The sequence below is a fragment of the Denticeps clupeoides genome, chromosome 3 (assembly GCF_900700375.1).
Source record: "Denticeps clupeoides chromosome 3, fDenClu1.1, whole genome shotgun sequence".
Lineage (NCBI taxonomy): Eukaryota > Metazoa > Chordata > Actinopteri > Clupeiformes > Denticipitidae > Denticeps > Denticeps clupeoides.
In genome coordinates, this window is record NC_041709.1 from 27,513,928 (window position 1) to 27,541,642 (window position 27,715).

A 27,715-nucleotide genomic window follows, 5' to 3' on the forward strand; every position below is an offset into this window, starting at 1 on the left:
ATTTTAAGTTCTGTCAATGTAAAATACAACTTGATGACGTGGAAACAGCCCACATTTTCCCTCTTCTGCTGAAGCGGACCTGTTCGTGTTCAAGGCTCATCCAGCGTTGTGGCCGTGTTGAATGGTAATTTTATGCTTAATTACACATATTTGCATTCGCTTGGGATTCTGTTAGTGATAAAAGAACGATGCAACATATTATCTCTCCGGCTAGCGGGCGAGACGCTCCGGTTAGCTTGCCCCCGCATTTGTGTGCACCGCAGTTCAGTTGTAACGTACACGGAGCCCCTAATTCAGCGATTGTTGTAACATTTAACACTAACGTTACTGTTATACAGACCATTGTAATTGTCTTATAATTTACATTTTACATTTATGGCATTTGGCAGACGCCCTTATCCAGAGCAACTTACAATAATGTTTAAAAGATCACAGATGTTGTTAGCCACGACGCTAACGGCAATCTTTTATGGCGCTAATGTAGCACACTTGGCTAAATTAATAACCAGTGCGGGAGAGGGTTGTGTTCGTTCACTCCTTTATTGCACAACTGAAATCACACACGAAACTCAAAATGAAAAACGCGAACTCGGCATGCACGCTACTCCGGCTGCCTTTGCTCTAATTCAGCGGCCATGTAGAGCACTCGTCCTACTGTTCCTTTGGTGCCGCCCTAGTGGTGGGTGTTCGGGATGACATTTGCAGAATACAGGAAATATACATTCAGTTTTGCCATGACTCTGTGCCCAAACATGCAGGATACTAGAAAATACAATGGGGGAGGCCCAGAATGATCCCAAAGAGTCCAGATCCCTACACTAACGTAGGCTTCTGTAGCGTGTGAGTTCTAAAGTTGAAGCTAGACAAGCAAAGTTGATATCACTGCAGTGTTTGCTGTTAGGGAAGTAGTGATGGAAAAGTTTTATTGTCGAAATGTGACATTTCTTTGTAAATGGAAGCCTGTTTATGTTAATAACTGTTAGGTAACGCTAATGCTAGATTCTGCTTTTTGCTTCTATATGTACATCAACAGCACAGTTTAAAATCATTTAACTTAATTTATTTCCCTACTTAGGTCTTCAGTTACTTTGCTGTGTGCCTTGCAAGGACAAAAACTCAAGCCTTCATCTTCTCCTGGTATCCTGGTGTCATCCTGGTGGATGAAGGGGTTCAAGTTGAAATGTGGTCAGCCTTCTGAAGTAAGCGTGAACAAACATGGAGTAAGAAAAAAACAAAAAGTATGGATTGGCCTTGCAAAATCTGTAAATATGCCACCTCTACTAGAGACGAGTTGTTGAAACATTATAGGTTACGTCATATCCCCGGTGTGCAACCTCTGCCATGTCCTTACCTAGATTGTTTTTGTTCATTTAAATCATGGGGTAGCCTGAAATCACATATATCGAGGAAACACTCAACTCACTCAACAAGAGTGAGAACCTCTGAAATTCTCAGTTTCTGTTGCCAGTTCTGTAATGTGGGCACATTTTCCACTGAAAAAGAGTATTTTGAACACCTTCGTCAACATTTGAAAAAGCAAGAAACAGTCTCCTGTGTTTTCAAAAATTGCAGTTTCAAAACTAATATTTAAGGAACATTTGCTTCACATAGAAATCGCAAGCATACTCCCCACTCATTAGATGAGTTTAAAGATGACGTTTTAAAGAGGTATGAAAACCCTTCGCAAACAGATTAGTGCAGTGATTTTGTTAATTGGGAAGTGATGCAAAAGCTTGGCTCATTTGATGTTGAAATTAGAGAGTTCCTTTCATGTTCCCAACCGATGCATTGATGAGCTTGTAGAGGAGTTGCATTTTATTTCTCATTCAGCCTCTGGTCCCATCATGAAAGACATTTTATTGTCTTGCTTGAAGAGACACAACTGTCAAATTGATGAAGCCATTGTGTCTGAAATGGTGAACGACATCTGTGGTGCTAACCCTATTAGCTCTGCCCTCCGTGATGGTGGTTCTCTTTCCTCTGCCTTCAAAAGAAGAAAGTATTTTAATGAACACTTTTCTGTCGTGGAACCGATTGAGTATATTCTTAGTGGAGAGAGCAGCTTCCAGTATGTCCCCATTCTAAATTTATTTATTTCAGGTTCTTAGCAGGAAAGATATACTAGACCTGATCTTGAGTGAGGCAGAAGCTCAGAGAACTGTGTACAAGTCATTTCATGACGGCACCTTTTACAAAACCAATGAGCTGTTCTCAAAAAGTGACCTTACAATTGCTCTCAATCTCTATGTGGATGACTTTGAGATTTGCAATCCGCTTGGTACATCCAGGAAAAAACACAAAATCACATCTGTGTATTGGGTGTTAGCTGATGTCCCCTCATTGCTCAGATCTGAACTAAACTCAATCTTCTTAGCAATTCTGTGCAGGGCTGAGGAGGTTTGGTTACAGTGTTGTGTTGGAGCCACTGCTCAAAGATCTTGTGTTCTTAGAGGAGGAAGGACTGTATGTTCCAGCACTGGGCAGAAGAGTTAAAGTGTTTAGCATGGTTGCAGACAATCTTGGTGCCCATTCTATAGGGGGTTTTGTTGAGAACTTTTCCGGTTCATACGTCTGTCGATTTTGTCTAGGTGAAAAGTCACAATTTCAAGATGGTGAAGTGAGAACAGGGGCATTCCCACCCAGAACAAAAGAACAACACACACTGCATGTTCAGACTTTACAGGAAAATGATAGTTTGATGCATGTGTATGGAGTGAAGAGACAGTGTGCACTGACAGCAAAAATGAAATATTTTCATGTTTTGTCTGGATATCCGCCTGATGTGTTGCATGATCTCTTCGAAGGTATAGTGCCCCTAGAAATAGCACTGTGCCTAAGAGTATTCATTCACAACAAATACTTCACTCTTGAAGAGCTGAACAAATGCATCAAAGAGTTCTCCTATAAATGGTCAGACAAAACCAATGCACCACAGCCTGTCCCTGTGAACTTTGCCCAACGGAAAAGTGTGGGTGGCAATGCCCACGAGAACTGGGCTTTGCTGCGACTCTTGCCACTTATGGTTGGATCGAAAATCCCTGAGGGTGACACAGCATGGGAAGAGCTTCTTGTGCTCAGAGACATTGTTGAGCTTGTTGTAAACCAAGTCCACACAGAGGAGACCATTTGCTTCCTGGACAGCAAGATATCTGAGCATAAACACAGGTTTCTCATGGTTTTCCCAGAGCAACGCCTCATCCCAAAACACCATTTCCTTGAACATTATCCAGAACTTATCAGGGCTTATGGTCCTCTGGTGTCACTGTGGACAATGCGGTTTGAGGCAAAGCACAGCTTTTTCAAGCGTGTTGTCAGACATACTCGTAGCTTTAGAAATATTTTGCTGTCACTTGCTATGAAACATCAGTTGTTGCTTGCTTATAACCAACATGATTCCAGAGCTGTCAGACCTTTACTACAGGCTACAACACTGTCTACAGTGGATGTTCGTGTGCTGAGAGAGGATATCCAAGAAGCACTGCTGGCCAAGTTTCCTGGTGAGACATGTGTCCAGATAGCCAAAAGTGTGTGTTACAGGGGCACCAAGTACACTAGTGGAATTATCCTGGCTAATGGTTCCACTGGTGGTCTACCCGATTTTGGGGAGTTGATTCAGATTGTGGTTTTGAAGGGCAGTGTTGGATTCATAGTGGAAGGTATAACTGCTTGGTCAGTTGAGCATCTGAGGAGCTATGTGCTTGAGATAAATGGTCCAGTGAAAGTCATAGAGCCAGCTGAGCTATCAGACATGGTCCCCTTCATTTCTTACATCTTTGGTGGAACAACCATTATGACTCTTAAGCGCAGCATTTGTGTTTCATAGATTCAATGATACAAACTCGCATTCCTACTATTTTCAGACATGTTAATGGGCTCCTGATTTCCATACGTAAGGATCAAATTTTATATGCTCTTTACATTATTCACCATTTAGCTGTTACTAAGAATTACAGAAACATGTAAAACATTTTGTCTATAGGTGGCATAATGTCACAATCGGCTCAACTCCGGCTCAACTTGCAGATCACGATGTCCGTAAAGTCGTACTACCATCTGGAATCCCTGAGATGGTGGATGACCTTCAATCAGTCATTCGTGATACCTTTTCCATTGGAAGAGACTTCTGTCTTCACTATAAAGATGCTGATTTTGTTGATGAGTTTTTCACCCTTGTATCTACAACTGACCTTAAGGACAAGGACACAATCAAGATTGTGTTTGTCCAGGACCAAGAGCCTACAGTAACCTTAACCTTAAATGATGTGACTGACACTAATGTGACTAATGTGACTGATCATCCCCCTGAAGAGCACTTTGTTGACACCTCATCTGTGTCAAGTAATGACACACTGATTTTTTCTTCATTTGAAGATAGTCAAGGGCACCGTTACCAGCGCTGGCCTGTTCAGTTTCCGATTCCAAGGTTTTCTGACCTCACAGAGATCCAAATTCAGTCAGCCAATGAGCGCTTCCAAAAATATGGGACTCTTCTCCCTACAAAAGACTCTAAAGCATCCCTGCCTGAAAGAACTGGGGTCCTTCAATGGATCCTATGGATGGGCGCAGCGTCTAAAATATAAGATGAACAATTTCAGAATCAAGCTTAGAGGTCTCGGCTGCCCTGAAGTTGAAGTAAACTCACTGAAGAGGAAAACAAAACATGACCAATATCCGGCAAAGAATGTTAAAAAACCAAAGAAGGCTGAGGTGAACTACCTACCCCCTCATGCTCCAGGTGAAAGTAGTGAAAGTTTGGAAAAAGAGAGAGTCGAGCTCCTGAGTGAAGTGATGAAAAAGGACAACTCCAGGGTGGTAGCTCAGAAAATGGCCAAAACATTCAGCCTTCGTCAGGAGGAAATAGTGAAAGAGGCCCCTGCCATCAGTGACTTCATGAAGCGCTGGCCTGCACTTTTTAGTGAGGCACAGGTGAGATAATAAAATGTTTCTTAAATCAGTATTTTTGTACTGTGAATTGATAAATTGTGGATACATGTCCACAAATTGAAGTCAAATAACAAAAAAAAAAGAGAAATAAATACATTTAGACCCAAATCATTTGAATGTATACAAATACACATTTAGATGTTTTATTTCTGCATCATTTATACATACTTATGACTCTTGGGGTATTTACACTGCTGTGCCCTGCAGATATGTGAAGAATTCAAGAGGATAACAACAGTTAGCCTTAAATCAACCTTTCTGGCCAAGCTTGACCAATGCACCCCAAAACTGATGGCCTTGACCCAGTCAAAAGGAGGAGCTGCAGGCCTGAAGATAAGGCAGATTAAGGACATGCTTCGGCAGGTATAATTGATTCACTTTCATGTGTTCAAGTCAAAGAATGGTGATCCATGTACAGGGTCTTACTACATTTTATAACACTGTTCCTCATAAGGAACAGTGGAACATATTTTGCATCTCCATGCTGTCAGCTGATTTCACTCAGCCACCTTCAAACCACCAAACAAAGAAACACAACATCCTCATCTTCCTCAGATTGTGTTATAATCATTTAACTGCTTCTTGCTTCACAAAGACAGCAATGTTCTGTAGCTACACCTCATTTCTGGGGGATCCCTTTTCTGATGGTCATGACACAAGAGAAGACACAGCACATGGCAACTTAATTTCATTTGGAAAAAAGTTTGATCATCAAGTATCCTACTGTCTTAGAACCTTGACTACTCAAGGTTATAGTACAACCAAACGACCAAGGTTGTAGTTCTGAGAGACTTAGCCTTCTGGGAAACAGGAAAATGCCCTTATTATAGGAATCTTTTGCAGGGATCATATAGGGATCATACTAATTATTAAGTTAATGTTATTTAGAAATTTGTTTTATTGTGACCAAAAAGCTACTTCACCATACCTAAAATATAATGTTAGATCAACTTAAATACTTGCAGGTATGTTGATAAATATTAAGTTCATTTTAATTAGAAATGTATTTTATTATGACCAAAAAGCTACTTCACCATACCTAACATATCATGTTGGAGCAACTTAAATACCTGCATTCTTTTTGACAATTATTAAGTTCATGTAACTTAGAAATGTGTTTTGTTGTGGCAAAAAAGCTACTTCCCCATACTCAAAAATATTGCTTTGAATTAATGTAATTCTGCCAGGAGTTGGCTTAACTTAAAAATTCTAGTGGAAAACGTTAACATATCTTTTTGAGTCAAACTAACGTTTTATTTTTTACAGTGTACCTGAATACCTGCATGCGGAAATGCCGATTACAACACTGACGGATATTCAGAACATCCAACAAAATATCAGTCTATAGGACACTAAATACTTTTTTTTGGTGAAAGGTCTCATCTTTAAATTAAATCTTTAAAAACGAATAACCTTCGAGGGTGCAGTGAAGTGGACATGCCCATTCATGTTCTTGTTTGTAGAATTCGAGTAGAGCCTGTTCCCTGTTCTCCTCAGACTCCCCTATATCCATCTTCAGTTGCATGTTCCCATAGTAGATTCTGCTTAAAAACTTTGGCGGTTTGAGCTGGATCTTTAATAAGCCTCCAGTCTACATGGCAACAAAAACTAATTAAAACATTTTTTTTTTTGTTTTACCTCAGATTCTCTTAAAGGTTAGACTTTGTGTGCATCAGTTTTGCTGAACTATATTATTATTATTTTTATCAACATTATTGACAGGTTTGTCAAAACCTGACACTCCACTTGTTTCACATTTGGTCTTGGAACAGCCAGAAAACAACTGTATCTCATTTTAAACCTTGGTGATGTACAAGGCTAAGATGTTTTCCAAACAAGTGTCCTTGTCCAGGCACCTATGACGAAGCTGGCCACAATTGGCGTCACGAACAGGATCTGTGAGACTCCGCCAGGACCTGACCGGAGGGGCTGATCATCCTGGGTCACCAAGATCCAGCTCCAAAACCTCGATTTAGAATTTCAGAGTGACTGGGGCTACGGTCAGTGCCCTTGGCCGATTCCGCCGGGAGTTTACTTTTTTTTATCGTCTGGGGACACAAGTCCGGTGAGCTAAAATATTCTACATCTCACACATTTAATTAAAACTGTAGAATCTAGAAGATTAAGAATTGCATATTTCGTTTATTCTGTAGTCAGTTCATTTGATCCAAGTAAGGGGGTGTCACTTTTCTTATTTGTTAATAGAGTTTAAAGTCCCGTGAGCCGATCTTGGAGATCGAGTATGAAATAAGCGTGTGATAAGAGTGGATTTTCTGTGAATCAAGACCACCGCCAATTGTGAGCTTTTTTAAAAAGATCAAAATAATATAGTGTGAGTTAATAAGGCAAGAGCAAGAAGAAGGAAAACGTAAAACGAGAGAATTGTGAGCCATTAGTGCGAGATTCAATTAGAGATTCGTTATCTGCAAGCTACTATTATTATTAGCAAGGGCAGTTGTTTTTTTTCATTAGGCTGTGAGTTCCCGGACAAGATCGAAGCTGTGTGCGTTAAAAAAAAACAACAACTTGTGAGCAGTAGAATATGTGAAATGAAAATGGGGGAAAGGTGACACTCCTAGTTCTGAATAAATGGTGGTTTATGTGTGTGTGAGAAGGCAGACCTTCACTCTCCCTCTCTCTGGTGTCTGTGTGTAAGCACAGATGTGTGTGTGTAAGAGCGCAGAACTCGCATGCGCAGACCTAATCCGTCTCTCTCTCTGATGTATGTGTGTGTGAGAAATAAAATATCAGAATGTGTAAGTTGTGAGTAAGGTGTGTGTTTTCGTGGAGGACCAGACTTCTGATTAGTTCCACCACCGATTTGACTGCAGCACGGTTAAGAGGCGGGGTTCACGTTTCTCTAACTTCCTGTCTTATACTCGTCATTCCGCTTAACCCTGCACTGTCAGCTTTCGCCTGCTGACACTCCAGCCTCTCTCTGTGTGTGTGAGCGTCTGCATGCATTGGCAGACCTTTTCTCTCCCTCTCTCTCTCTTTGTTTTTTTGTTTCATTTTATGTCTAAGTTTTTATTTACAGCTCTCCCTTCAACTGACCCCCTGAATTGGTCCACCACCACCCATGCAGCGTTTGAAGAAAAAAAAAAAAAAGGATTATAGTCACAGTTTCGGTTTGCATTTCAGTTGCATTTTTGCCTCCAAATACGTTACATTTCTAGGTCACATTATTAGTGGAAAATACCTGTCTGGAGGACACCTCACATCCATTACTGTAAAACAGTTATTTATTGGCTTTTGTTCCTACTGTAGAATGTTCGTTCCAAATTTTTCCGAGTTCAGCAAGCCTTTGACTGCCCTCACTCATTCTAAATCAATGTCTTTTCAGGTACTGTGGAACCCTGATGCAAAGAAGGCCCTCTTAGCTTTAAACAGGCCCTGCAATCTCCACCCACATTAGGCTTGACCGAGCCCTCCGTGTGACCTCTGTTCTCCTACAACCACATGGTGATTCAGTGAGTCCTGTGGCTTATTTTTCATGCATTCTGTTAATTGTGTGTTTTTTTGGGGGAGGGGCAACTTAAAAAAAAAAAAAAAAAAAAAATTAAGTAAAGATGAATCGAGTGCATAAAGGAATTATATTTGTTTTACTGCTGCTGATTTGCATAGAGAGTAGCGTTAATGGGCAGTGATGCTACTTATTCTTGATTGGCAGGTTGCTGCGTGGAAGGTATTAATCAAATACTCTGAAATTTCCTGCATTAAAAAAAAAAAAAAAAAATTCACTACAGGGACTTGTTCAACTTCTGCAAGATAAGGTCTTCTCAATGTTTCAGTCAAGAAATTCACCTCATCCTAGCGACCCTTCTCTCCACAGAACACGAAGGGGAATTGTATATCTTTGTCATGCTCTTCTAGGCCTGATTTCTTGGACAGTCCACTTGATTATCCTAATTTTTGTTCTCTTTGTGGATGAATCAGCTTTCTGCCTACCTGATGGTTCTTCTTGCATTGGGTATGCATTCTGTGATGCCCACTCCACCTTGAAATGAGTTTTTTGTTTTGCTTTCCTGCCACTCAGCTCCTTACGCATACATGCACTTTAGCTGCAAACAAACTGTTACCATCTATGTTGTGACCGTAAGGTTACTTATTGCTTCCACTTTGTCCACCCCAGACACAGGCAACACGCAAAGTATAATTCAAACACTTTATTTAATATTTAAATAAGAAAATGCATGTTGGGGGCGTAGGAGAATAACACTGCCAGGAACGGTTACACCTCACTAGTACTGCCGGGTTAAAGCCACCCTCCCCGGTACACACAGCAAATCGTGACAATTCAGAGCACACACACAAACCCACAATTCATTAGAAATCAGAGATAACACAAAAAAACATGTTTTCAAACCGCAAGTGAAGCACCACAAATGCACATTTTAAGAGGGTTGGGTAATAAAATCAGTATGGTGACAAACCAGGCTGGTTATCTTAACCCCCATACACACAGCATTACTAATTACCTAAAAATATTTATCTAATAAGAAAAGATCTTAAATACTGGTCGGCTCCCCCCGACCAGTATGAAAACTAGTGTACCCAAACCCATGAAACGAATGGTCGCACGAATTGTCAAACCGGAAGTGTTCACACGTCGGTCTCCGCGCGCTCCACTCCGCAGCTGCGCCGGATCACGCAGTCCAGGATCCCGTGAACACGCCCACGTCGCCCTCCGGAATACTCGGCGACAAGCTCTGCCCAGTTCCCGGCCAGGCCGTATGAATGAAAACGCAACAAGAGCAGGCGCCGTTCCCCTCTGTCCACGCGTCCTTCCCTCGTCGGCCGCCGTCGCTATACGCCGATCCCGCTGCAACACAAACACCGTCGGGCTGCTCAATGGAATGATTCAGGTCCACATACAATAACTCGTTAACCGGAAATGACAGCTCCGACGTCCCTTTGCGGGGTACTTAGCTCGCGTTGTCGGTTACTGGTTGTAGCGCCGCTGGCCGCACCGCCCCCCGCCGGTCACGGTCCGGCGTCTGGTCTGGTCGCGTCGACCGCCGTTCGCACCGCTGGTGACGTCACGAGACCCGGTTCCTCGTCATCGTTCTCTCCGCCCCCTCACGATGCAAGGTGGGCCCTATTTATAAGGCATACCAACCAATACCCAGTCTCCACCAATTAGTCCATCAGAGTCATTGAGAACCAGGTTGATTCAACACACCAGTCCCTGGTAGGAACATAGCCAGTTATTATTAGTGTTCATTTAGTCCAGGACCCACCAACCGAGCACCAGTCAGCAAAAACCAAAACACATTACAACCAACACCACCACACTACAAGCCGCTGTACTTGACATCTACACTGATTCACATTATGCTTTTGATGTTGTTTATGACTTTGGTACCCTGTGGAAACACACAGGGTTTCTTAAATCTGATTTTGCTTCCAAGCCAGATTTCTGTGTGTAAATGTATGACTCATACTAACAGCTCTGAACATCTCTGCAGGGAATGCACTACCAAATGCAGCTGCGAAGACTGCAGCACATTCACCACTTCTAACTCTCATTCTAGCCAGCTCTGCTTCTTCCACTCACCTCACTTCAGTAGCCTAAATTGCCAATTTATGTTAAATTGACCCATGGATTTGATGTGTAAAGGATAGATGATGTCTGCTATTGCAGCTCATTGGTTCACAAAATATTTCCGTACATAAGAATGAGAAAAAGCAGCAGAATTGGCTTGAGTCCATATTGAATCTTGTTTGTAATGCCACCTAACACAGGCCCCCTCCAGATGCACTTCTCCGTTGGACACTGCCCTGTGTGAAAATGACATGTTAACCTATTGAGTGTCTCACCAAACGTCTGTCAGATCACATCCCACAGTAAGAGGGTTCCAGCGCCACCAGAAAGCCCTCCAACCCGAACAGACAGCGAACTCAAGCAAGATCAGTAAAGGAAACTTGTGTCCTTACTACAACAAGTAGCGTGCCAAGCTACGATTATGGCTGGCCCCTGTGAAGAACCATGTGCTGCCTTCTCCTCATCAGCATAATCACTACACTCCCCATCCTTCTGTGGCAGCCCAACCCCCACCTCTGTCCCCACCAACTCTACCCCCTTCTCGAGCTCAATAACCCCTTTCTGTTTCCCCTCCTCTCACAAAGGAAGAGAACTGCCAACGTGCCAACTAGTGCTTCCCAATGCCATATTAATCATGCTTACAGGTCTCTTATCCAAGTGTGTTTTCCAATGCCACCATTTCAGTTCCACTAACTGGCTTGTCCTCCAGGGGACATAGAGAAATTGACTTTGCAGGCTACCCTTGGTACACGACTAATGACCGATGTGCTGTTTTCTATTATTTTATGCCAGGAACCTGTGAATGTTGCTAGCAAGCCCCACATCTGTCTCCCTTGGTGTTATTGTTGTCACTAGCCTAACCACTGATGACTAGAGGTGTGAACCTTCACTGGTCTCACGATTTGATTCGATTACGATTAGCAGTGCCTCGATATCGATGCATCGCGATGCATCCCAGCCATTTTCTACATGGTCACATGATGTTTCCAAATACCAGAGTTACGGTCTCGTACGCCTGTGTGGATGCTCTGATTTGCTCCAGATCAGAAAATCTTGTTACGTCTGCACTTACCTTGTAACAGTTATATATACTGGTAGTTCTCCTTTAAATGCACACGGCACTGTGTTGTGGGCGGAGTTAATCGTCTGCCCCGGTCCTGATGCAGATCGACATCTCCACCAAGCAGAGGAACCGAGGTCCTTGTATTATTTCATTTTGTATTACATAAAAGCAGTAATATTTGGTACGTGTAATGTCCAAATTGGTCACTCCTACCGGAGTGGCGCTGTTCCCAGATCAGGCTGAAATTGAATTCCACGTCATCATGATATTATTGATTATGTTCTGCACTGCATCGATGCAAAATCGTCCACATCTGCATCTCAATGCATCGATTATAAGATTAATTTTAAAACCCTTACGATGCAATATCGCCCACGTCTGCATCGCGATGCATCAATTATACCATTACTGATGACTATTTTGATTTGGTCACAAAAATATCTGGCCACACTAATAACTGGTTATTACTTGCAGAAGCTACTGATGACACTGTAAAATCTGATTGCATTGTATGTTTAGAACCTCGCCATTGTTGAAGGTTGTTCCCACTCCACCTGAACTGAATTTGACCTGTCTTATGAGTCAAGATAACCTTGATTTTTTTGCTCTCTCTGGTATCTTCCTTTTTCCTGTAGGACCTAAACCTGTTTTTGATGCCAAAGTAGCTCATAATAATTTTACATGTTTTGTTCCATGTTGGTATCTGTTTGATTCCCCTGATCCAACTTACTTAGATGCCATAGGTGTTCCCAGAGGAGCACCTGATGGATACAAACTAGTTAATCAAGTAGCTGCAGGCTTTGAATATTTATTTTCTGGATAACTCCTAACTAGAATCAATTGCAATATGCAGTGCTTATCAAAAGAGATGGATTTGAAGCTGTACATAAATAACTTGAAGCCACCTCATTTATGGCCTTCCAGAACCGCATCACTGTTGATGTTATTACCATAGAAAAGTTGAATTTGATAATCTTTGGCGACCAATGCTGCTCCTTTATCCCCAACAACACAGCTCCTCTGGGAAAGCTGACTCGTGTGGTAGATGACTTCAAAACCTAATTTGAAATATGTTTGGGAAATATAAAAATCTAGCCGTCTCCATTTGCATGGCTTTTGCTATATTCCCCTTTGTTTTAATTCTCTGTGGACTATGTTGCATCTCCTGTCTTAGAGCATTGTTAGTCAGGAGGGCAGTGGTGGCCTAGCGGTTAAGGAAGCGGCCCCGTAATCAGAAGATTGCCGGTTCGAATCCCGATCCACCAAGGTGCCACTGATCAAAGCACCATGCCCACACACTGCTCCCCGGGCACCTGTCATGGCTGCCCACTGCTCAGTCAGGGTGATGGGTTAAATGCAGAGGACAAATTTCACTGTGTGCACCGTGTGCTGTGCTGCTGTGTATCACATGTGACAATCACTTCACTTGAACACTTATTGATACCGCCTTAGATCAAAAAGTTCCCCACCTTCTCTATTCCCAACAGAACCCCAACAGACCCCAAACCCCTCTTGTTTAAAGTGATAAATCCTGGTTTGAATCTGACACCTCCTCAGATGAGAATGATCCATATATATAATTCTATATCTTGATTGATTCGTTTTTAATTGTTTGTTTTTAATTGTTTTCATTATTGTGCATTCTTTTCCTGCTTGCCTTATAATAATTTTTAATTAATATCATTATTATTCTTTGATTTTTGTGTAATTATGTACTCCTCACCTTACGTTTAGGTCATATACATTTTTGTGCCTATATATAGTGGTGATCATTAAAATGATCAAAAGGGGGGAGTGTAGAAGAAAGAATCTGTAGGCCCAGACACTCCACGTGTTTCACCTTTGGTCTTGGAACAGCCAGAAAACAACTGTATCTCACTTTAAACCTTGGTGATATACAAGGCCAAAGATGTTTTCCAAACAAGCGCCCTTGTCCAGGCGCCTTTGACGAAGCTGGCATGATCCTGCTTTCCTACCCTTCATTACCCACAGTGGTATAAATATGCTTGTGAGCTTACTAACGGTGGGAGTTCTCTTGCGAGTGCCCCCGTGGCCATGGTAAATAAACTTGGATAATCAATTCAATTGACTTTCTTTATTGCAGCTCCCCAGATGGAAATTTCCCACCACAACCTATTCAAAAGATAATACAGTAATTAACAAAAAATATATCCTTCAAAAGGGCACATAGCAGAGTTGAAAAAAAAAAAAAAAAATTCAAATTCAATTTTACCTGAATTACCTAAGTAGACATATCACATTTATTTATTATGATGTTTCAAATGTTATCATTCTACTAAATGTATGTAATGCCCTATAAAAGCCCTAATGTAAGGACACAAACCATTGTTGGATTCTGTGTGATCAAACTCCTCATTGTCAATCACTACTGGTAATACTGCACTTTCTGCTGGTGTTTCAAGTCTCACTGGAACACTGTCACTGACTGTGGCTGGCTCTCTATCATTTTCTTCTCTATCATCTTGGCTCCTTACTTGATCTCTATCTGATTCCTGCATGGGTGTCCTTAAAGTTAACACAATTAATATAGTTATATTTCTTTATTTCAGTGCACTGAAGTATGAAATAGATATTTTCTTGTCAAGGAACTGATAATGCAGGTCTCATAGGTCTTATGCAATATACCCATAACAGTTGTGCAGTTTCATTTCTGAGAAGGGAACTTCTTCCTGACAAGTGATGCAGGTGATGAATGGTCCAGAGGAGCAGCCTGGGCTCTGTAAGCAATAACAAATACAATAATATATAATATAATATTGAATTTTCATTTTATTCATCAGTGAACATCCGTGGGCGTGTCCCAGGAAAAGGCGGTTCGGTTGAGGAGTCTGACGAAGGGTGCAGTACCACGGCAGGAATTACGCGAATTACTACGCGTTTCTCCGCAATTGGAATACCGCTGCGGCGGAGGCGCGCACGCAATTCGTCCCCACAGTGACCGTATCTTCCCGGTGTATCTCGGTAGGTGCCAGACTCACGAGCCGACTGATTATTTCACGTGACTTTCAGGCGCTGGAGGGCAGGACGGCGGCCGACTAACGGTAGCGCGACTAACGGGCGGTGCGACCGTTCCGAGCAAAAGTTTGAATGAAAGTGCGCGCGGTTCACGCCTCCTTCCCCGGAGCGCCGTCGCGGGACATGTGTGCGCAGGCGGCCGTTGTTCGTGTGCGACGGTTCGGTCCACCCACGTACCGGGGATGGGTCGCCTTCAATTAAGATCTCTGCCGGGGAACCAGCCGGTTAGCCGCTGGTTATACGGTATTTTTTTCTTATCACAGGACGTCACATGCATGGTGGCTTTCACAATCTGAACCTATTTTGAACCTATTTATTGGTTCATGGCGCCGGACCAGGCTTTTAGTCAGGGGTTTATACTGAAACCATATACTGAAATTATTTTAATAATCAATTCATTTTTTTTAATTAATCGTAGAATCGGATAAAAAAACAGAAAAGCATTCATTACACATGTATGCTTTACATCTGCCAAATATATAATTTTTTTTTTAAATAAAGTGCCAGAACGATAAATAATTTATAAAAAAATAAAGAACAATACAAATCAGAAAATTTAGCAGGATTTGTTTGAATATCAGAACTTGTTCTCTACACTACACTGCAGATGCACACACTCGCAGACAACACACAAATATATTTGTCAATAATAACCTATATGGGACAAAGCACAGAATATACACTGTAAAAAAAATTAATCAAGATACATTTACTAGACACATGAAATAGCATAAGAAATTGTCTCGTTTTCTGAAAAAACACCTCAAAATTAAGTGATTGTTTGCTTAAAACAAGCAAAATTATCTGCCAATGGGGTATGAAAACTATAATCTCAAACAGAAGTTTTAAGCATCACTTAATTTTCTAATGCCATTTTGTCAAGTAACCTTGATTTAAGATTTTTTACATATTTGGACTGGAAACTAAACAAAATTACTAGGTAAGAAAAGCTTTTTTTGCAATGTAGCTATACATGACAACAGATGGAAAAATGAATGGTCCAAAAAAGGCTAGTAAATAAAAACATGTCTTTAGTCTTTTAATGCAAAGTAACTATAGCACCCCTGCTTTACGGTTATTAACGCGCTAACGCTAACTTGTCATGCTTGTCAAGCTGGATAACGAGTAAACACCAGCACCAGGGACATTACGTTCCTCACTTCAAAACGGAACTAAAGTAGGATTCTGTAGTGACTTCCCCTGCTGCTGAACTCCCTTCCTCCTCATCAAACACTCCAACATGTTTGCGTTTCAGGTGCTGGATCATTGCCGTGGTGCTCCCGTGCCATGCCATGTTGCTTTTGCATATTTTGCAGTTTATTTAATGTGAAATGCTCCCACACCTTGGATGACTTGGGTCACACAGATTTCCTCTACCTCCGCTCTTTTTTTTTTTAGTTTTGCTCTGCGCTGTCTATGAGGTGCCAAACTCTGCTAGCATCTGTGCACGAGAGAGACCAAGTGTGTTCACTTCGCGCTTAACTAAAGTTTTTTTTTTTTTTAATAATCAAATGTCTCCGCGTCGTGCGACACAACGAATCGATTAGGAAATTCGTTGCCAACTCTTTTAGTAATCAATTTTTACCGATTTAATCGATTCGTTGTCGCAGCCCTAGTTAAAAAAATGTTTTTTAAAATATGTAGATCTGTTTGAAGCATTTTTTATGAGCAGGAAGCTGTATAGTAGCTCAGGTCCAGTCTTGGAACACTTCATATAAAATGAGCTATGCTTGTGATAGTCCTTTCCCTCATATCTGGTAACAACCCTTCCTCTGGAGAGCACATACACCAGTTTCTAATGAGGATTTTCATTGGAAAGTGGACAATCGCCTCATAACTGCATCGACCAAAGCAGCCAATGACAATTATGGATGGTCTAGCTTGTCAGAAGTTTAATAAAATGTGTATTGTTTTTATCAAAAAAATATTTTGGGGCGAGCTGATCACATTGTTCTTAGGTGACTCATTTGCTAGAACTCTCTCTTTGCTAGAGCTCTCACATCTCAGGGTTTGCAAGTTCATGCAAACCGTGACTTATTTTAGTGCTTTGAAATATGTTGAACCTCAGTAGCATCTCATAGCTTTTATGCAGTGATCTTAGTTAAATTGTGTCTGGTGATGCATTATGTGGTGACGTTGTTGGGATTTAAAAAAAAATTTTCCTCGTGGTTTGTTAGACACGTGGACATGGCACAACGAACTGGACAGGAAGATCCAGAGCGGTACCTCTTTGTGGACCAGACTGTGGTCTACAACCCGGCTACCCAGGCTGACTGGACGGCCAAGAGTTTGGTGTGGGTGCCCTCGGAACGGCACGGTTTTGAGGCAGCCAGTGTGAAAGAAGAACAGGCCGATGAGGTGGCGGTGGAGCTGGCAGAGAATGGCAAGAAGGCCTTGGTCAACAAGGACGACATCCAGAAGATGAACCTGCCCAAGTTCAGCAAGGTGGAGGACATGGCTGAACTCACCTGCTTGAATGAGGCGTCGGTGATAAATATCCTGAAAGAGCGCTACTACTCTGGTCTTATTTATGTAAGTGTTACCTACCTACTATTTATCTTAAAGTTGGATTCCATCTATTCGTTACTGATTGAGTATGTTGATGAGTATTTATTTACATTTACAGCATTCATCAGACGCCCTTATCCAGATCGCCTTACAATAGGTAATTACACTGACAGTCCCCCTGGAGAAAGATTAAGATAAGATAATCCTTTATTAGTCCCACAATTGGGAAATTTGCCACAGCAGGAAGTGGTCAAGAAGGCAGCAAAAGACAATAGCACAGACACTATGTCGACTGTATAATCTATAAGTTCACTGTACATATAAACAAATAAATCGTCATAAAATAGCAAAATAAAGCAGTGAATGTCATTTGTAAAATAAAAAATGTCCATATATACATAAAAGATTGTACATATGTACAGAGTGGGAACATATAGACATAATGGAGATGGTGTACTGGATGTGTGTGTTTGAGTAGTCGAGCCTGACAGCGGTTTGCAGGAAAGACTTTCTGAATCTCTGTCCCACATCATGGGTGCCGCAGCCTGCCACTGAAGGAGCTGCTCAGTGCTGTCAGGGTCTCCTGCATGGGGTGGGAGATATTGTCCAGGGACACAAAGGTAGTAAGTGGGGTTGAATTTGTGAATTTGTGGTCCTTTGTTTCATAGCGTTACACACTAGACTGGGATAGGTGGGGAAAAAAGAGAATCTGTAATCACACAATGATTTTATGTGTTAAAAACAGGGAGTGCAGAATTATTAGGCAAGTTGTATTTTTGTAATAATTTTATTATTGAACAACAACCATGTTCTCAATTAACCCAAAAAACTCATTAATATCAAAGCTGAATGTTTTTGGAAGTAGTTTTTAGTTTGTTTTTATTTTTAGCTATTTTAAGGGGATATCTGTGTGTGCAGGTGACTATTACTGTGCATAATTATTAGGCAACTTAACAAAAAACAAATATATACCCATTTCAATTATTTATTTTTACCAGTGAAACCAATATAACATCTCCACATTCACAAATATACATTTCTGACATTCCAAAACAAAACAAAAACAAATCAGCGACCAATATAGCCACCCTTCTTTGCAAGGACACTCAAAAGCCTGCCATCCATGGATTCTGTCAGTGTTTTGATCTGTTCACCATCAACATTGCGTGCAGCAGCAACCACAGCCTCCCAGACACTGTTCAGAGAGGTGTACTGTTTTCCCTCCTTGTAAATCTCACATCTCACAGGTTCTCAATGGGGTTCAGATCAGGTGAACAAGGAGGCCATGTCTTTTATACCCTTTCTTGCCAGCCACGCTGTGGAGTACTTGGACGCGTGTGATGGAGCATTGTCCTGCATGAAAATCATGTTTTTCTTGAAGGATGCAGACTTCTTCCTGTACCACTGCTTGCAGAAGGTGTCTTCCAGAAACTGGCAGTACTTTACTTTACTTTACTTTATTTAGCAGACGCTTTTATCCAAAGCGACTTACAAGAGGAAGACACCAGCAATTCTCGTTCGATTTCTATAGGATATTGAGTTTACAAACTAAGAGCTCTGATAAGGCTCAACTTGTCAGCGAGGAGCATGCTCGGAGATTGTTAGGTGCTAGACGAAGAAAAATTATAATGTATTTATACATTTTTGTATTGTTTGTGCAATGTGTACGCATTGTGTGTAAGTGTTAGATTTGTCTGTAATATTTTTTGAACAAGAGGGTTTTCACCTGCTTCTTAAAAGTGGTGATAGTCTCGGCTAGTCGTGTGGAGGAGGGCAGGTTGTTCCACCAGCCAGGGACAACAACGGAGAAAAGAGATGATTGGAATCGGAGACCCCGTGAAGAAGGAATTTTTATTCTCCTTTCGTTTGCTGATCTCAGAGAGTGTGCAGGAGTGTAGCTAGGTAGTATTGTGTAAATGTAGGAGGGTGCAGTTCCATTTACAGCCCTGTAGGCAAGCATCAAGGATTTGAACTCAATGCGAGCAGCTACCGGGAGCCAGTGGAGGGAGGTAAGAAGAGGTGTAACATGGGTGTATTTTGGCTGATTGAAAATGAGACGGGCTGCCATATTTTGGATCATCTGGAGTATTTTTACCAGTGAGCTTGACTCCATCCTCAACCCGAAGAGGCCCCACAAGCTCATCATTGATGATATCAGCCCAAACCAGTACTCCACCTCCACCTTGCTGGCGTCTGAGTCGGACTGGAGCTCTCTGCCCTTTACCAATCCAGCCACGGGCCCATCCATCTGGCCCATCAAGACTCACTCTCATTTCATCAGTCCATAAAACCTTAGAAAAATCAGTCTTGAGATATTTCTTGGCCCATTCTTGACATTTCAGCTTGTGTGTCTTGTTCAGTGGTCTTTCAGCCTTTCTTACCTTGGCCATGTCTCTGAGTATTGCACACCTTGTGCTTTTGGGCACTCCAGTGATGTTGCAGCTCTGAAATATGGCCAAACTGGTGGCAAGTGGCATCTTGGCAGCTGCACGCTTGACTTTTCTCAGTTCATGGGCAGTTATTTTGCGCCTTGGTTTTTCCACACGCTTCTTGCAACCCTGTTGACTATTTTGAATGAAACGCTTGATTGTTCGATGATCACGCTTCAGAAGCTTTGCAATTTTAAGAGTGCTGCATCCCTCTGCAAGATATCTCACTGTTTTTTACTTTTCTGAGCCTGTGAAGTCCTTCTTTGACCCATTTTGCCAAAGGAAAGGAGGTTGCCTAATAATTATGCACACCTGATATAGGGTGTTGATGTCATTAGACCACACCCCTTCTCATTACAGAGCTGCACATCACCTAATATGCTTAATTGGTAGTAGGCTTTTGAGCCTATCCAGCTTGGAGTAAGACAACATGCATGAAGAGGATGATGTGGACAAAATACTCATTTGCCTAATCATTCTGCACTCCCTGTAGTCTAGCATGTCAAGTAGTATTGTTGTTGTAATCTCCTTGCAGTCTTGTGCAGAAAATGATAGGAATTGTTCAACTGCAACTCACTTACTCACTGTCTATTTATCATTTAAAATGTATTTATTTATTTACAAGCATAGAAATCTTATAATCACAGTGAGAATATTATTGAGCTATTTGCACATCCATTGGCAGCATACAGATTGCATCTGCTTAGTTAAACACAGTGTGAAATAGTTTCTATGCTTTCCTAAAATTTGGTCAGCTTTTCACATTGGATGAGGGAAGCAAATGTTCAAAAATGCTAACATACATTATACAAATTAGATTGGACTTAGGGTTATTTTGTTTTAGCATGACTTCCATGTCTTAGTCAGCAATAAGGATGATATTAAATATTGGTTTTATTTGAGCTATTCTTAATTTGCCATAATTATACATTAGATGTCCATACCTCAGTTACCATGACAGAAAATCAATTTTGTTCAAGGTCATACTGACTTCTCAGCTTATTATTCAGGACTTATATCGGCAACTTTGATTCTAAAACTATTGGTATATAATCATTTATCATTGGTAAACTAATGATTTTTATTATTTCTCATTAGTGAAATACAATAATATTTGTTCAGTGTGTGCTTACAAGTTGTCTTTATTTCCCTTTTAATGTTTTGGTGTTGTAGTGATACTTATACAGAATAAATGATGAGTTTATGGTTGAGTTTTGGGTGGAAGGCCCAGTGTGTCTGAAAAACGTTTTGCGTTTTGAGAATCCATTGCTTTCTCTATTCTCAACGGGACATGTTAGCATGCATGACTGTATTTAAGAGAACAATTCAAGCGGTAGGCACTGATGTCATAGCTACAGAGTTACAGGGTAGAGGCAGTTACCCAGCGTGGCATGGCCAGTCATGTGCTCTCCTTCCCTGGAGAGTCTGATGGAAAGCTTATACGCTTGCAGGTTAACGGCCAAGTGGTTGCTGAGGTCATTGCTGTGTCACATGCTGTGCCATGCTGATATGATGGAAGCTTTTCTGTCCTCTAGCTTATCAGTGTTCATTTGTATGATTGTGATTGCATTTACCACATATTTAGAGCACTTATATTTTTAACACACAAGTTACAATTAATTTACTAAAAAATAACTTGGCATGTTGTAATTAAAAAAGAAAAGTGAAGTGATTGTCACATGTGATACACAGCAGCACAGCACACAGTGCACACAGTGAAATTTGTCCTCTGCATTTAACCCATCACCCTGAGTGAGCAGTGGGCAGCCATGACAGGCGCCCGGGGAGCAGTGTGTGGGGACGGTGCGTTGCTCAGTGGCACCTCAGTGGTACCTTGGCGGATCGGGATTCGAACCGGCAACCTTCTGATTACGGGGCCGCTTCCTTAACCGCTAGGCCACCACTGCCCCTTTATTATACTCACAGAAGTAAAGAAAAACATTTTTCATTTAATTTTTTTTTCTAATACATTTTTTTGTGTGTTTTGTTTTTTATAAGATCATCAGAACAAACAAAACAGATAACCACAAACAGAACTTGGTTTGTTGGTACAGGGTTACCAAGAATGCATTATAGTACAATGCAGTAGGTCACATGAGCAGGGTAAATGGAAATTCAGTCCACAACAGTAACATGTCCCACAATCTATGTTTGATCTAATTTTCCATCCAATGCTGGTACAAAAAAGGTCCCGTGGGTTCTACCCATCTTCTTTGTCTCCCTTGCCATCCTTGATTCTGTATAACATAGATTATAAGATACAATCTCCACCATGGTATCTGTCAGTTCTTTTAAGAGGTGATTTCGGGTGTTTAAGAATGTATTATTAGTTTATTGTTTGATTTACTAAAATTGAAAAAATAATATAATACCCCATTCACTTTTCTATCAGTTTTTCATCTAATGATTAAATGTACATTGTTTAAAATTAATAATAATGCTGCATTGGTACAGATTGGTGGCGGATCTGTGTACCTTTTTACACTTTTATAAAAGACAAATGAAATGTTACTCTTTTTATTGTTACTGTATTTAGGGTGGTAGTAGCCTAGCGGGTTAGGCACCTAGAAGATCAGAAAGGTCTAGGTTCAAACCCCACTTACTACAATTGTGTCCCAGAGGGACTGTCCCTGTCACTACTGATTTTAAAGAACTCTGGATAAGGGCATCTGATGAATGCCGTAAATGTGTTTACATTGACTATAATGTTAAGGAAATCAAATGGAAAAACCCTGAGATTTTCTTTAATAAGAAAATATTATGCCAGATCGGATAGGTTTCACTCACAAAGTAATGACATTGTGACTGTAAAGCATGGAAAAAGATTTTCTACAGTAACTTATAAAGCTTAATAAAGGTCTGTGTGATGATGGACTCCTTGTTCTTCTTACTGTCTCTTGTCATTTAACAGATGTACTCTGGATTGTTCTGTGTTGTGATAAACCCATACAAAAACCTCCCTATCTACTGTGAAAACATAATTGAAATGTATAGGGGCAAGAAGAGGCATGAAATGCCCCCTCACATCTACGCCATCTCCGCTTACCTTTGTATGCTTCAAGGTGATTATTCATCATGTTAAAAATGCATCAACATATATTTTGTTTTTTAGATAGATGACGATTCATTGTGTAAAATTAATCAAAAAAAATTAAATAAATTGGTATGAAATGGTTCTCCACTAACAACTTTAAGTAAAGAGACATGCTTTGATAATAGTACATTGCTGTTTCTTTTATCAGTTCTTCATAGCAAACAGCAAAAGTATGGTTTTATATACATGAGAATGAGGTCAACGAAGCTGCCTGAAGAGAAGACAGAATTGTGGCGATGCACAGATCTGGCCAATGTTACAAAATACTGCACTTAAAGTTCCTATGAGCCACGTGGCCTCCATAATCCTTAAATGGAAGATGTGTGGGATGACCAGAACCCTTCCTAAAGCTGGCCATCCTGCCTGAACTGAGCTATTGAGGGAGAAGAGTAGTATCGAAAATAGTATCAAGTACCATCCTTAGTAAATTTGAGAATTGTGACCAGCATACTGGAGAGTCTATCAGTTGTTTTGTAATAGTTGAATAGCTGAATTACAGTAAAAGAAAACATTTTACCTGCCTAATCCTTTTTACCACATCAAATGGCATTGTAGAATTGTGATCTGAACCGGACAATTGGCTACAGCGCTCAGTTCAGGAACACATAATTTTAAAATAAATTAAACTGTATTTGTTCCTGTGTACAACTACAATAGTCCTAAAAATCTGTTTCTTTCCTGTCTTCATTTTCCCAGTAGTCTTGTTATTATATTGTTCACCTATACTTGTAAAGAATTATCTGATGTCCCATGCCCGGTATCTTTCACTGCGTTCTCTGTGAGGATTGTCAAGAGGGGAGACAGATTGAACTCCTTTGTGTCCACCTTCCTTTTGTAAACCCTTAGTGTTACTTACAACTGACATAATAACAAAACATATACATTTTTAATGCAACCCATTTCAAAGAAATCACCTTTTTCTGTGGAACAGTTCCACCTCTGAGCTGCACTTGCAGGACAGGACATGAGGACATGCTGCAGACATTTCCTGCAGCTTGGTCCATGTCCTCCATCACCACAGTTGTGAAATTACTTAAGCTAAAAATGAGTGATGATAACATTCCAAAGCATCTTGGCCCTTGCAGGACATCAAGGACCTCCTGTTGACTAGATGAATACACATGGCTGGGTGTACAGGTGGGAAGGACGTAGAGGTTGTACCTGAGTAGTTTTGTGGTTGTGGAAATGAAGAACATTTAGCTAGAACAGTGCCCAATATAGACACGTGGAATTACAGTTAGATTTGCTTCCCACATTATTCCCAACCAAACTGACAAAAAGAGCCATGGTGATTTTTTTTGAGGACACCAGCTTGATCCACTTTTCTCTGCCATTCAGTTCCTTAGTCCAGAGACCTGATAAGATACCTGCTTTTTTTAGCCTTGACATGCAAATCTGGAATCATTTCTTATTTGTGGCAAAAGTGTGCAGCCAACAAAAGTCAGATCAGGATGTTCTGAGAAGATGGTCTGGACGAAACATTGCATCAGTTCAGAGCTGGACAGGAGCAAGAAGAACCAGTAAGACCTGGAACCTGACCTACATGAATTCCTGGTGTCAATATGTTCCATCTATGTCAGCAAATATTTTGTTCCACATAGAGGGCACAATCTGCACATTAAACATTCTGAGACATTTAGTGTCTGTCTAGATTGTCATTGCCACTTGGAAGGGCTCGTAAAAAAACTAAATTTTGAAGCATGTATCTTTAAGAACATAACTGCTTTTCAGCACACTGTGTTCTCTTCTCCCAGATCAGTTTTTTTACTATTTAACTTCATTAGACTTTATTAGAAAAAAACAGAAATTCATTTCTACCGAATATTTGAATAGTGAACCATATTTAGATTTAGCATGACCTTCTGATCTTCATTTCACAGCAAGGTCATGTTCTGTTTTTTTAGGATTGTTTATTATTGTTTGTTTTGTCCAACATGATTCCTGATCCATTTACATTTACAGCATTTATCAGATGCCCTTATCCAGAGCGACTTACAATCAGTAGTTACAGGGACAGTCTCCCTGGAGCAACTTAGGGTTAAGTGTCTTGCTCAGGGTTAAGTGTCTTGCTCTTTTTGCCCCTGTAGAGGAGAGTCTGGTGCAGGCACGACAGAAAACACCATAAAGGTCATCCAGTACCTGGCACATGTTGCCTCCTGAAGAGAAGACAGGCACATGTTTTCCTGGTTCTTGCCTCATCTTATTTGTATGCACTTTTATTTAAGTTATTTATCAGATATCCAGAGTGCCTTTCAATCAGTAGTTACAGGGACGGTCCCCCTGGAGATGCTTAGGGTTAAGTGTTTTGCTCAGGGACACAATGGTAGTAAGTGGGGTTTGAACCTGGGACTTCGTAGTTGACTGTCTCACCCACTTGGCTGCTACCACCAATAGAAAGACAAATGCTAGAAAACAACAACATTTACAGTACAAAGTCCAACAAGTGTTGATGATCCAGGGACCTTTAACTCTGAAATCTAATCCTTACCCAACTGCTATTTCTTTATGTATGGCCATTAGTAATTGGAGAACTGGGTGTATTAGGTCTCAGAAATAATTTGCTGTTCTTCATGATTCCATATATAAGAAAGGTGTGAGCTTAATCAACATGTTTCACATTCCCAGGTTCCATAGTTGTGGATAAAGAGTGGTCTCTGATTGGTTGCTCTTTGTTCCATTGTTAACTCTTGTTATGTTTGTTGGTTTGCAACAAACAGCCAGAGTCTGCCAAAGCCATCAAACTTCAGGCCAGTTGAATTTGAATATAGAATGTCTCAAAAGCTGCACTAACTTTACTCTTTAAATCTGGATTATTTGCAAATGACAAAGCAGCAAAAGCATGAATGACACTTAGTTGAGAGTAGAGTAATGAGGACATAAATATATATAATTAGAATCACAGAATCAAGTCTGACCTCTGCATGTATGTTTGACTAAACTGCATTACATCTGCTTAAAATTTCCACCTAAATCTTGCATGATTGTTCAAAAGCTTTTCAGTGCACTTTATCGCCTTTATGTGGATTTTGTGTGAACAATTTCCACCTTCACTTAAAACATGGTCTGGGTCAGATATTCCATTACAATTGGTGGGTAGATGTGTGGGTAGCAGGTTTAATGAAAGGTGTTAATGTTGCATTAGCAGGCTAATTAGTATAAGCAGCTGAAAGCGCATCAGATTACTTCCGTTTTTAGCGGTATCAATGAGCCACTCTTTTGTTATAACCCAATGTACCTTGATATTGTGTCACAGACTTTCAAGTTATAACAAGAGATGTTTAATTAGTCTAACTTTTCTTTAGCAATAATAGTTTATTTGAGGAAAATGTTGAGTTGTATGTGTGTGTATATGTGTGTCTACGTATGAGAGAGAGCGCGGTAATTTTTTTCTGGCCATTAACAACAGGGTGCATGTAGCATGTAGACAGTCTTCCTTAATTCACCCTCTAAGGCACAGTGAGGGTTTCCAATCACCACTGTAGTTTAGGTAGGTTGGGCTGATGTTGGATTTAGTCAACACCTCAATTATGGGAAAAATCCAAGAAGTTGTTACATACGAGTCCTGCATTAACCGCCTGATCTCTGTAGATCAAAGCTCCCAATTTGCACTGTTTCCTGAAAATCCAAAATTTATTGGATTTGTAGGGAGAAATAATCTCAGTAATATGCCTAACCCTAGTGGTATTAATTTGAGGAACTTGACTTCACTTCTCTTTGGGGACCTATTGTGTACTTTGTGTTGTTTTCATCTCAAATCATCTTTTTATGAGCTCTTGACTGCAGAAGATGTCTGGGATCTGAATTTGTATCCAGTCCCTCACCTTTGGTGATGTGTTCACTTGTTGGACAACTGGCATTAAAACATACATCTATCTCTATGCAAAAAAGACAACCATCATTTTAGACACCAGAACATACATATGACAATAATCTGTGACTTATCATCAGACTAATATCATCAAAGTAAAATAGTGCAAATATTGCAGTGCAAAATGGAATGGAGCATTAATAGATAATATTACAGATAGATAATATTACTCAACAGAGTTAGTGTGTGTGTGTTGTGGTTTGATACGGTGCCGTTCCCAAACTACACAGTGATGCAACTGGTCATAATGCTCTCAATGGTGCCTCTATAGAAGGTGGTGAGGATGAGTGGTGGGAGATGGGATTTCCTCAGCCTCTGCAGGAAGTAGAGACCCTGCTGTGCTTTCTTGGCTGTTGAGCTAGTGTAATGGGAGCTGCAATAAAAAAATAGATTTTCCAAGTTTTATTTACCATGCACAGGGGGGGGCTCGCAAGAAGAACCCCCACTGTTAGTCCCTCACCTTTGGTGATGTGTTCACTTGTTGGACAACTGGCATTAAAACATACATCTATCTCTATGCAAAAAAGACAACCATCATTTTAGACACCAGAACATACATATGACAATAATCTGTGACTTATCATCAGACTAATATCATCAAAGTAAAATAGTGCAAATATTGCAGTGCAAAATGGAATGGAGCATTAATAGATAATATTACAGATAGATAATATTACTCAACAGAGTTAGTGTGTGTGTGTTGTGGTTTGATACGGTGCCGTTCCCAAACTACACAGTGATGCAACTGGTCATAATGCTCTCAATGGTGCCTCTATAGAAGGTGGTGAGGATGAGTGGTGGGAGATGGGATTTCCTCAGCCTCTGCAGGAAGTAGAGACTTTGCGTGTGGCTGTTGAGCTAGTGTAATGGGAGCTGCAATAAAAAAATAGATTTTCCAAGTTTTATTTACCATGCACAGGGGGGGGCTCGCAAGAAGAACCCCCACTGTTAGTAAGTTCACAAGCATATTTATACCACTGTGGGTAATGAAGGGTAGGAAAGCAGAATCACACCAACTTCATCACCTGGACATTTACATTTACGGCATTTGGCAGACGCCCTTATCCAGAGCGACTTACAACATGCTTTCAAGTTACCATCCATGAAGAGATCAATTTCAGTTCACTATGACCTATGAATACAATCTTTTTATTCACTCTGTTGTAGATTCTGTACACAAGTTCGACAATAAGAAAGTTACAAGTTCTTTAAAGAGGAGGCTCTTGAG

General features: G+C 40.7%; 1 protein-coding gene across 1 annotated transcript; it reads left to right on the forward strand.

Moving 5' to 3' along the window:
• The first annotated feature begins 38 nt into the window (after positions 1-38).
• On the forward strand, positions 39-24,744 carry myh10 (myosin, heavy chain 10, non-muscle). The gene is made up of 9 exons (XM_028971040.1): positions 39-124; positions 1,076-1,199; positions 4,376-4,926; positions 5,152-5,307; positions 8,288-8,414; positions 14,354-14,534; positions 16,766-17,120; positions 22,437-22,587; positions 24,707-24,744. Exons 7-9 carry the CDS (start codon positions 16,776-16,778, stop codon positions 24,742-24,744), a joined length of 534 nt encoding a protein of 177 aa, XP_028826873.1. The 5' UTR covers positions 39-124; positions 1,076-1,199; positions 4,376-4,926; positions 5,152-5,307; positions 8,288-8,414; positions 14,354-14,534; positions 16,766-16,775.
• The last annotated feature ends 2,971 nt before the right edge of the window (positions 24,745-27,715 follow it).